The following is a 12,575-nucleotide window of genomic DNA, read 5'->3' on the forward strand; positions in this document are numbered from 1 at the left end:
AGCTCCAGAACCTTATATTCAAGATGGTTTATTCATGAACTGAAATAGTTAAAGTGGGCTGCCCTGTTAAATGCTTGTACCTCCAACTCTGTGCATCCACATTGGAAAGTTGCAAACCTCCAAGAAGACTTGATTCCTTGTTAGTTTCACGAGAATATCTCTAGAATCACCTCTTGAAATTTCAGAATTAGTGCATGTGTCAAATGAAGGCCTACTGACTGAATTTTACCGAACAAAGTGACTCGAGATCTAATTTCCTAGACATCCAAGAGTACTAGGATTACCTTCAGGAGCAGCAACTGTACTTAACCTCTCTTGTTTGAATTCTGGTTCCAAATGTTTGGCTTGAGAAGGGACACCCCAATATATTGGCTTTGTGAAAGTGCCAACTCTTATGAGTTCCAATTGAGAGTGGAATTCAATTCTGCCACGTATAGCGCTGCGTCAAATTTAAAACAACAAAGCCACCCGAAATTGGGGTTCACATCATCACAAGTAGCAAGGAAGCCTAACTGTCCTCTTTATGCATTGGAAAGTTCCATGTATGCTAGTCCGTTGGTAGCAAGCTTGGGAATCTTATTAGGGTCTTTCATATCCTAACTTACATCTTCTCAGTCTCAATCTCAAAGCTGTCGAGGTTTCTTGGCCATTGACTATAGTGGATTACCTGCCATGAAGCCTGTCGCCAGTGTGTTGACCAGTGTGTTGATCAGTGCCTGACAAGATGAATAATTTTTAGAGACTAAATTATGAGAGTTTTTATACCGGACTTTTGAGATTTAATAATGTTTGGACATGATAGATTTTATGAATTTTTAAATTTTGAAAAATACCCCACCGTTAGGATGTTAAGAAAGTTAAAATTTTGACCCGACCATTTTTCTTCGGATTTTGTACTATAACAGGAGAGTTGACTTTTTTTCCTTTCAGATTTGGGTCTTGAAACTATTTTTAATAAATCCAAATGGGGAGTATTCCGTTATTTACATGTAAATCTTAAGTAAATGGACAATAAAATAGTAAAGACATTTACTTAAATGGCCGACACGCACCCAGCAACCAAAATTGGGGGTTTTTTTTTAACAAATTGGGGTACGTACCCAGGACGTACCCGGGGCGTACCCGAACGTGCCCACACCCCATACGTATCGGGTATGGGTACGGAGCCCCAGGAGAGTACCCGTGCTTCCTAGATTACCTGTCTTTTATCCAGACTCTTGCCTAAGTGATAGAACTCGAGCCGTCTTTACTTGAAAATGGACTAGAAGCATTAATGCTACATTTGGTTGCTTGGATTGGCTCGGAGAGTAGTGGAATAGGAAGTCAAAGGGAAGAGACAAGAATTTTGATTTGCCTAGACTTACCTCGGAAAATTGTGTAGTAGTGTTTGCTTGTGCGGCAAATAATGGGAGAGTAGGAGAAAAAGTAGGGGGTGTCATTACCAATATATGGAGAGAGGAGAGAGAGGGAAGAGAGAGATGGAGAGAGAGCATCATTCCCTAGAAAATTCAACCATAATTCTTTGATTTTGGAATAAGGGGACAAGAAAGAGACAAGCAATCATTACATGAGAGAAATCCAAGGGAATCAATGGGAGTCCAATGCATTTTGGAAACCAAACGTGGAATGACATGCCAAATCCAAACCAAATTCCGACAGCTGCCGAGCTTTTGTGCAACCAAACGAAGCATAAGGGCAAACACTTGGGATGCTATTACTATATCTCTTATCGCCAGGACTCCCCAAAAATTAAGATTCCACAGACTTGGGATGCTTAAGCAACTACATTGGATATTTCTCTAGAGTTCCCATACTTGAAGGAAGCTGGTAGAAGGATGCATGCACTGTCAGATGTAAGTGATGGACATGGCATGTCTCACCTCAATATTGTGAGAATGTTTTGACACAAGCATACAATCTGAAGCTACAGGAAATTTTCATTTGAAAGCCATGCAGGAATTTTCAGCTTCCAATGAGTGTGTTATTGGTGAGACATTGGCATTGTTTGGTGAAAACTGGGTTTGGGGGCACAAGTTTATACAAGGAATTTGGTTGAATGGGGAGATCTTGTTCACCCAGAACAAGTTCCTCGGGATGGGAAAGGGTTGTCCATTCTCTATTGGAGTTTGGACTAGTAACAGTTGTCAAATGCCATTCGAATTTCAGCCTAGTCCTGCAGAATTTCAATCATTTGACTTTTCAACATTCTCACATCAGGTTAAGCATTGTCTTGCAGAGGTTCATCCATGATATGAAAGCGAGCAACTTGTCTGTGTCCAATGAGCATCAGAAACATGTCGAGGAATTTATGCATGCAGAAAAGCTAATTTCAGAATTGGAGCTGGAAAGTCATGGAAAACTGATGTACAGAATCATGATCGACCAAATGGTATCAAAATCTCCATATATGGTTTTATATCTCGATTAGTTGGACATGCGAAACAGGTACATACAAACAAGGCTAGCAAAGACCAGTTTGTGTGCCAAAGGATCAGGACTGGGTTCACACGTGGCACTTATACTTTGAAGATGAGCTCCTTGAATAGATGTGCAGTGTTAACCTCACGCTGTTGGATAGTATTTCGCTCCTTTAGGTTGAAGAAGAGTCGAGCTTGAGAACAAGCTCTCTTTTAAGGGGGGCAGTATGATGTAGATTGGGCCAAGCCTTGGTATGACGTCAACATTGATCAAAGGCCAAGATTTGGCTAGGCATGGTTTAGAGATGGAGAACCTATGGTGAGGCTTGGATATGGAAGCGGTGACATGGTTTTGTAGTGGCAGATGTGTGTAATTGTATGTTTACATGTGTAAATGTGTGAGTGGGCCATAAATGTAGGTGTGTAGATCACTAATGTGTGGGGGCCACTTAAAGGGGCTGATATGTCTATAAATAGGGGGCTGGGTTATAGATTAGAGTAGTTTTGAAAATGTAATTTTTGGAGACTTGGAGTTTGTAGGGATCTTGGAGGTGTTCCAAGGGAGGAGAATGAGGTTTCATCCGTTAGAGATTTGCACCGTCATGAATTGATGTGTATTTCTTCTTCGGATAGTCGGTTCTTCTTGTCTAGTGCAAGATCCGACACCTTCATGGTGAGTAAATCCTGTCGAGTGCAAGATCACTTGAAGAGTTGTAACTTTCTCTTTCCTATCTTGCAAATTCTATCCATTTTCTTTGCATAATCCTTCTTTACTTTCTTTCTTAGATCGTATGAATTTCTATTTTGCTCTTTAATTTCTGCTCATAGATCACTTTTTCCCTTCCTAGTTTGGTGAGAAATAAATTTCATATTTGATTTGGAAACCAATCCCTAATTTTATTTTTTATTTTTTTTTTCAAAATCAGTCCACTTTGCCTTAGAAATCTGCATTTGAAACCCAAGCCGGAGAACTCGTAAACCCTTCCACGGCCGCTCTGCGTCAGTCATCTATCGCCGCAAACCACCATTGGCCATCCAAAGTACCAGCTACACACCATCGAATCATCCTAGTTCTGAGTCTTCTGACTCCTCCCGATTCAATCACTACGGCCAATGCACATGTGTAGCTGCCAACCCGTTGACTCACCTAATCAACCTTGGAGAGGGATCTCGATCCATCCTCCCTAATGCAGGTATTGTCATCCTCTCACGATCGTCTGCAACCTGGAAACATGTCTCTGCACCAACTGCGAAAGAGACCCTACGTGTGCGTACACAATTACCCTATTTCCAAGTAGCCATCGAGATCTTCGGAACACTAGTCACCGTGTCCCGACCAGACGATATAATCTGCCACACTCCTCTCCTTTCATCGAAACCATACAGCCACATGTGATTTTCATGGCTCCGCCTGCAGCTGAAAACCTACAACCCCTGGAGTCCAACCGACCAAAAGACACTAGATTCCTTCTCATCTTTGGGACATAGGCCACAACACCCAAAGTACGAATCACTCCATCGAACATCTTGATCTTCACCGTTCCCACTCCCGTGGCATCACAAGTAGACCCGTCACCCAAGGACAATAAACCTGCCCTTGTCTCTTGGAACTTATCAAAATATTCTCTCATAGTGCATACATGAACAAAGCACCCCGAATCTAAAATCCACTCATCATGAGGAGAAGTGTGATTACCTGTGGAGACTGTGAGAACGTCTCCAAACTCTTCACCCTACTCATTCGTTACCGCCACCGCTATATTCGTAGCACCATTGTCCACCTGGTCAGCTCGCTTTGGACAATCCCGCTTGATATGGCAATATTCCTTGCAACGGTAACATTGCACACCCTTTCTGCCAACCCTAGATCTTGACCTGCCTTTTCCTGATCCCCTGTCAGATGACCTTCCTCTTTGATTCCCACCATGAACAACCAACTCATGATCTTCACTTACACCAAGAACGGATTTCTTCCGCATCTCATTCGATAAGAGCGACTCCATGACTTCCTCCAACTTTATCGTATCCTTACCATACAATAAAGTCGTCATCAGGTTGTCATACGAATCAGGAAGCGGAGTAAGAAGCAAAAGGGCCTTGTCTTCTTTCTTCAATTTTTCATCAACCTTGTGGAGTTGATCCACAAGCCCGTAGAACACCGTAATGTGTTCCAGAAGATCCCTGCCTTCCTACATCTTCAGCCCATACAATTGCCGCTTCAGATACAACCGAGTGGCCAAGCTTTTTGACATGTAAAGCTTTTCCAACTTCTCCCATAAATTAGGAGCATCTTATTCTTCCATAACGTTATCTGCCAGACATAGTCAAATTGTGCTGACCACTTTCGACTCTATGTCTTCCCACTCGGCATCGATCATCTTCTCCGGCTTGCCATCCTTTCCCTTTAACGCCTTGGCCAATCCTTGTTGAACTAGGATGTCCTTCACCCTCATCTGTCATATGATGAAACTGCCCTTTCCGTCAAATCTATCGATGTTGAACAGAGTAGAACTTGATTTTACCATCATCTCAGATTACTTCGCACTTCTCGGTGTAGCGCTCCACCTCGAACGAGAATCTTTCTTGGACAATCTTTCTACTCCCAAAGATCACTCTACTCGCAATCCAACCACAACACCCACGATCACTCCACCTGGCCTCAACGATCGCTCCAACCATGGCTCTGATACCACTTGTTGAGAAAATCCGCCGGGCAGAACAATCCAATCGTGCACAAATTAAATGGAAAAGTAAAACTAACAAACAAGCCACAAAATGAACAACGAGATTTTACGTGTTTCGGCCAAGCCCACTTCACGGGCGAGACACATTATCTTCCACTATGAGAAAAATAAAATACAAGGATTACAATGGATTAATCACAAACCCACAAACCTGCAACCTTTTCCTTGCTTCTCAAACCAAGACGGTACAAGAAAAAAAACCCCTCTCTCTTCTTTTTCTCTCTCCTCTCTCTTTTTCACTCTCTTTCTCTAGCCACACAAGAGAGACTCACATCTTCACTTTTATACTTAGGTTTTCTAAGAAACCTAAAAGCAACACTTGTTATTTTGGCATATCAACCAAAAAGGAAGGAAAACAAGGGAAATAAGATACTTTCCCATTTTGCCTTCTTCTTGCCTTCCCACATGTACCATGGGCAACAAGGCAACTTTCCCAACAATTGAGAACCATCTAGAGATGTGAGATGATTTGAAATGGCAGCAAAGGGCTCAAACTTGAAGTTTGAGGTTGAAAGGTTCGAAGGAGCGGACAATTTTAATTTAATGAAATTGGAAACAAATAGTGAAGGATAACCCAGTTCAGAATGGCTTGGCAAAGGCATTGAAGGGAAAGGATATGAAGCCGCATAAAATGAAGGATGATGAGTGGAAGGATATCGAGTAGAGGACCTGTTAGAAGGGTTGTAACCCCAAGGGAAAATCGTTATGTGCAGCGGAAGTAGAAATCGTGTAGAACAAGAATTTTCTTCGATTTTGCCCTAATCCCAGGAATTCTAGTGTCTAGATGACCTGATGGTGAGAAAATTTAAATAACAAAATATAAATTGGGAGTGTTTTTTAGCATGGGAGATCATCCAAAAACATGCTATGTTGATTTATATTGAGTTGGTTTACCACTTTTAAAAATTTCTAAAGTTTCTCTCACAATTTGACTCAGATTGGGAAAAGTAGTTAACTAAACTTTGGAAATTAGAAACCAACACAAAGTGGGAATTTATGGAGGTTTCCAAATAGCGTTGGGAGTGTTCCCAACCTTTAAAAAATGTGGCTTGTTGGAGAACAAGGGTATAAGTAGAAAAAATTAATTTCAAAGATTTAAATTAATTTTCTCAAAAGAGATTTAAAAAATAGATATTATTTAATTTAAAAATAACCAAATCAGATTGGGAATCCACAATGGGCTTTTAGCATTGGGCCCACCCAATTTCGTCCTATGTGGATTTCCACATTGATTTTCCAATTGAATATAAATTCGTATTTAATTCTCCAATTAAATAAATAAAATATAATCTCAACCAATGGGGTTAAAGCTCCATCCAATAATTTTATTGTTCCCAAAATACTCTTCGTTAACATTTAACCAAATTTGATATTCCAATTGTGTCCTACTGCCTATATAAACTAATAGAACTTTCCCTTCGCATCAAATGCGACAAAACTAGTTCGTCCGAGCAATTCAATAAATATGGGACCCCTATTCAAAGGATCAAAGTTTTGAGTGGGATCATTGCAAGGATTCTACGATCGATCCTGCAGAACGCAATGGTGGGCCCCTCTACGATCTTGCTCCGTAGTCAAAACTACAATCGTATTGGATCAGTGGCCTTCATCAAGACATAATCCTGAAGATAACCGTCCAATCATCATACCCCTAATCACATCTAATATGTGCAAGTCCCTTCTCCATTCCTCATCTACTGAGTTGGGTCCTACGGGAGGTGGACATACAATACCACCTGGGCCTACTCCCAGTATACCTTTCAATCAAACAATTTGGGCCCGCAAATGCATTTGTTAAAACCATTTTAAAATAATATTTTGTAAAATATTTGATAAACCTTCTATCAAATCCACCTAGCCAGGTAATTTTATAAGCCTACAGCTCTAACCAAAATTGTAGATGATCTCCCAATAATTGGGCGCAGAATTCCATGTCGGGCATCCCTATTATCCTCGTAGGCTTGTCCCACATTCCAGTACTACCCTTAGGTGATCCTTAAAAAGAACTGATGTTAGATAGACCAAGAGTGAAGGACAGGCCCATAGACCAATATGATCCCTCAGTTCGAAGGAAATGTAAAGGGTCCTGCCTGGTAGAATAGCCTTACCGTCTCCAGTCCACAGGCTACTCTAATGTGATCAAGTTCAGTGCGAGATCTCATTGTCGCACCCACTCTTCTTGCTTAAGGTCCACTACCCAAGTGACTAAGATAAGACACTCCACGACACGTGCATGTAGGCAAGACTGGTGCTAGTTGTGTACAGCAGGAGATGTCCAATCTCGACCACAACCAGGAACCTTTAAGGTCTGCAAAGATCCGAAATTCCACATCTCCTTGCTCCATAGGATCTATGAATCCTTAAGCAAGTTATTCCTACTTTGCTCCCTAAGGACAAATATGTGTCAATATAATAAGCACATCTCACATATTTAAATAAATAATACCCAATGATATCATGGAATGAAACTTTTATTGATAAATAATCAAAGTACACTGGTTTTTAAGGCACCAATGCAAAAGGACCATCAGCCCAATTCAACTACTTTTGGGAGATAATGTTATCTTTAACATTATGCAAGAAGTTTCAGAGCCATGTCTACATGATAGACTTGATAAGTTGGAGAAGCTCTACATGGCAAAGAGCTTGACCAACAGACTATATCTAAAGGGTTGTACGGGCGGTAGATGCAGGAAGGCAGAAATCTTTTGTGATACATGAACATATTCAATGGGATGTTAGATGAACGTCACAGAGTTGACATCAAGATGGAGGGAGAAGAAAATGTCATGTTGCTTCTTAGCTTGCTTCCTAGTTCTTGTGATAATCTGGTGACTACATTATTGTTCAAGAAACACAATCTTTGAAGGTAACCAAGATTGTTTGTTGATTGTTTGATAAGAGAAACAAAAAAGATAATCGGCTGATATGGGATCCATGAAAGACAAGTTGAGATCCAAGGTCATCAAAAAGGCATGCAAAATTATCATGGCAAGGATTATGGCCATATTGAGCAGGCTTAGCCAAAGCATTCTAGCAAGAGGGAGAACAACGGCAATTCTGATAGTACACAGAAGAAGTATCGAGTGAGCAAAACAAGGTGGTTGAAGACGTTTTGTTTTTTTTGAAATAGTGATATATTGAATAAAAAGGGAACCGAGATGGTCCTCAAACATTACAGATGTAGAAAAGCAAATGAAATACAAAATATCATTCACGGAGGGAGGAAATCAAACAACTCCAGACCCAACCTACTAACCCCTGATTTGGCTAAAGAATCTGCTTCACCGTTAGCCGATCTTCTGACATGAGTAAAGATGATAAAGGACCCAGACACAAAATTTGAAATCTCTTCAAAGAAACTAAGGAACCTCCAAGGAGGGGACACCACCCCTAATAGCCACCTAACAACATTAGAAGAATCTCCTTCCATTATCACCTTGTCCAATTGGTCTTTACTTAAGCGCGGGATTACATTATATGTCGCTCTGACTTCCGCCTCACTTGAATCACCTCTTCCACTTGGGCCAGAATAAGCCCACATTACCACCCCAAATTCATCTCTATAAATGCCTCCAATACCCGAAGGACCCGGATTGCCAAAACAAGCTCCATCAAAGTTTAATTTGAAGAAACCATGAGGGGGCGGGTCCCATTGCTGAATAACCCGAGGCGTTCTATTGCCTCATTACAAACAATCTGCCAACCCTACCAAAGGTCAAAGGCTGAAACAAATCTAAACATAGGAAGACTTTTCGCCCATTGAATAGCTAAAGCAATAACTTTGAATAGCTAAAGGTGGTTGAAGATGTGCTCACAGCCTACGCAAGTAATATCACTTCTCTTGATGAATAGATTGTAGATTCTATGTGCTCTATTCATGTGTGATCCAAGAGAAAATATTATGATGTATTCCATGAAGGAAGAGCATGCAGCGTCCTTAGGTGATGGTTGTACTTGTGACATCACATGGGTTGAGACAATGAATATCAAGATGTTTGACGGAGCGGTTTGCACTTTGGGTGGTGTGGCTAATGTCCCAAAGATGTGAAGGAATGTGATATCCCTTAGTAGCTTGGATTCTACATGTGGAGCCATGAAAATCACATGCAGCTGCAAAGATGCGAAGGAATGTGATGTCCCAGAGTTGCAAGTACACAGCTGCAAGTGGAGCCATGAAAATCACACGCAACTACATGGTTTTGATGAAGAGAAGTGTGACAGATTATATCGTTTGACATGGGATACGACAAAAATTATAATTCCTATGATCTCAATGGGTGGGTGGAAACAAAATGAAAGGATGAATAAGGTCTTGTGCAATATCTATTTCACAGTGGAGCAAAGATAGATGTGACTGGTTTATAGGTAGTAGAGAATGGTGAGGTGGTTTTCGTGTTGGGAGGTGACATATCAGGATCCCTCTCCTGAGTTAACTAAACAAGTTGACTCGGGGTAGCTACACATATGCATTGGTCATGTTGATCGAGTCAGGAGAATTCAAGATTGGGATAATTCAATGGTGTTTGTAGTTTGTGCATCGAAAGACCAATGGCGGTTTGCAATGATAGTAGACCCGTAGAGATGCCAACGAGAAATCTTCAAGGTGGTTGAGAAACAAACCAAGGTAGAGATTGTTGGTTTTTCTATCTTATTTAGCAATGTGATATTGTTGTGCTCTCTTGGGTTTCCTGATATGATTAGTAGAGAGAGAGAGAGAGTATGTGTGTGTGTGTGTGATGGTTTTTAAGGTTTAAGTTTTGGGGAGAACATACCATATATATGGTTCTTGTATAACCTAGAAAGACATATATAAGAAAATCTAATAAAAAAAAAAAATTTCTTTTTTAATGGTAGCAGGTTCATTTAAAAAAGGAAAAGGAAGATCGAGGTGGTCAACCGAAATACAAAGGAAGATCATGGCAATAGGAAGTCAAACATCACCAACCCCTGTTTCGCAACACCATCCATGGCTAGTTTGTCTGCCACTTTGTTCACAGACCTTCTAGTGTGCTTAAAAGTTATAAAAGAGCAAAAGACCCTTCTACCCGATCTTGGATCTCGTCAAAGAACTGGGCAAACCTCTAAGAAGGGACAACCAACCCACTAAGCCATCTGATGGCATTCATTCAGTCACCCTCCGCGATCGTCACGTCCATGCAATCTTTGTTCAAACACTTTATTCCCTAGTGAACAGCTCTAACCTCCGCCTCGCTAGCGTCAGCTCTCCCAATGAGACCAGAGAAAGGCCAAATGACCTCATCATTAAAATCTCTTAAGATGCCTCCAATACCTGCTGGCCTAGGGTTGCCCAGAACCATTGAAGTTTAACTTGAACAAACCATGCTATGGGCCTACCAATTATTGAACGATTGTTGGTCGTCTTTCGCCTTTACAACACACCTCCTTCCAGCCCTCCCATAAGTCGTAAACTGATACCTACCAAAAAGAAGGAAGAGATCTCACCCAAACAATACCAAAGCTATTACTTTGATGAATAAGAAATTAGGAGATTTCGCAACACCTTCAAAAATTCTAGAATTTCTTTCTTTCCATAGAACCCACAAAGTTGCTAAAAATCTCATAAGAATTAAAGATGGGGTTTCTCATCTCCATAAGAGTAGAGATAGGAAGGGTTTAAGAGGGGGATTTACCAGGTGAGGGAATTTGAGGGTCATGGGATACATTATGTGCATGTGTCGGTGGTTGGGAAGATCAATTTAATCCCAATCCCAAATACGGGATCCTGGATTTATCTACTTCTATGTTCTTCCAATTTCCTTTAAGGTATTTATTCATAGTTCTTTCTGAAAGCCTTTCAATCTAGTTTCCCTCTTAACAAGATAAAAGGTACTAATCAACAAACTCAGTCCAAATGTAAAAAAGAAAATAGAAGAAAGAAAAGCATGTCTTTAATAGTCTCAAGTTAAAGAAACTTACCCTGGCTCTTCGTAGTGGTTCAACGTCTCTGGAGGCAAATACTCCGAACCCATTGGGCCCTTCCTTGAATTCAACACCGTAAGCTCGAACACTCCGAACGTACCCTATTCTGTAGAAATCAGGATCCGCGGGCTCTAACTACTAACAGGAAACCATTCCCACATCAATTAAAAAAATGAATGAGAATGTTGAAGAAAAGGGGACAAAATAGAGATGGGCACCTCAGAAGGTGAATCTTCGACTTGGGGAGGTTCAAATAATCTGAAGGGAAGGGTCTCAAGAGAAGCTTTGATGGGTCTAATGTTCTTCCCTCTATGTCTGTGTAAAGGGTTGTTGGGCTGTGGCGAGCAACTATTTGTGAAGCGCGAGAGGTGTTTCAAATCAAGAGGAAGAAGAAGAGGAACGTTAACCTTATGGTTGAAGAGGATGGAAGGAGTGGGGTGACGAAAAGGCAGAGAAGCCATAGAAACAACGTAGGGTTTCAAATTCGCATGCCCTTGTTTACTCTCTCAAATTTCCATTTCAGTTGTCGGAAAACCTTATCTACGTCCCTCTCTTCGAATTTCCTCTTAAGACGGCACCAAGGCAATAGGGAAATGAAATGAATCCTCAGCCCCTTCTTTCAATAATGGCACTCTTTACTAGTGAGTAGTGACCCGTTTTTGTCTCGAAGAAATTGGAGGATTTTTTTTTTTAACGGTTGAAACAGGGGATTTAAATTTAACATTTTATGCTCTGTATGGTTGCCAGGTTTTTTTTTTGTTCCCGAGAGTTATGTGGGAGAAAAAAAATACCCTGGGAGATAGGTGGGGAAAAAAAAGTCCTGGAAGTATCCTGGTAAAATAAAAATCCCATGTTTGGTTGTGGGAGAAAAAAATACCCTGGGAGATATGGTGGGAAAAAAAAAAACCTTTGTTTGGTTGCTTGAACTGTTGGGTAGAAAAAAATTCTTCTCAAGCTTATTTTTGGTTCCTGAGTTTATTTTTGTTCCTGGGGTTATCTTGGGATGGGATGAAAAGGCAATCATTACAAAAGTGAGATTAAAAAATTCACCCCACAAGTAATCATTACAAGAGTGGGATTAAAATAAACCTAGTGCTAAAAGGCAACCAAACATGGGATGGGACCAAAATTTAACTTACTCTCCCATGTGAGAGAAACCTAGCGACGATCGCAGTAGGCATTTTGCTGTTCGGTTGTTCCATGTGAGAGAAGCCATGCAGGCACAAATTTTGTCTTATTATTTTAATTCATCTGAGGTGGATGCTCTCACATGCAAGCCCCGTGAAATGCCCTCTGCGATGGTTCCTAGCAAATCCCACATCTTAATTTTGGGCATTATAAATTCCGCTCCTTAGAGCACGGTACGACCTTTCACCGGTTACCCAACCCACAATTAGTAGTCACTCTTCTCTCACAACCTTCCGAGACACTCTCTTCTCTCTCTTAACCTTCACACATTCCCTCAAGGCAT

The 12,575-nt window shown here is 40.9% G+C and overlaps 1 protein-coding gene across 3 annotated transcripts in view; it reads right to left on the minus strand.

The window, feature by feature from the left end:
• Positions 1-11,684, minus strand: part of PTAC14 (plastid transcriptionally active 14) — a 75,204-nt gene extending 63,520 nt beyond the window's left edge. Inside the window, exons 1-2 of one of the 3 annotated variants that reach the window (XM_077364639.1) lie at positions 11,323-11,684; positions 11,102-11,239 (exon numbers count right to left, since the gene is read on the minus strand). In XM_077364639.1, coding sequence (XP_077220754.1) covers positions 11,102-11,239; positions 11,323-11,565 — 381 coding nt within the window. In that variant the 5' untranslated portion in view covers positions 11,566-11,684. The remainder of the gene's footprint in view (positions 1-11,101; positions 11,240-11,322) is intronic. The other 2 variants (XM_077364633.1, XM_077364626.1) reach the window with 2 other exon arrangements.
• Positions 11,685-12,575: the final 891 nt, after the last annotated feature.

Source organism: Tasmannia lanceolata, unplaced genomic scaffold (assembly GCF_043159265.1).
Source record: "Tasmannia lanceolata isolate RefF3 unplaced genomic scaffold, GAP_Taslan_0.1 ptg000003l, whole genome shotgun sequence".
Lineage (NCBI taxonomy): Eukaryota > Viridiplantae > Streptophyta > Magnoliopsida > Canellales > Winteraceae > Tasmannia > Tasmannia lanceolata.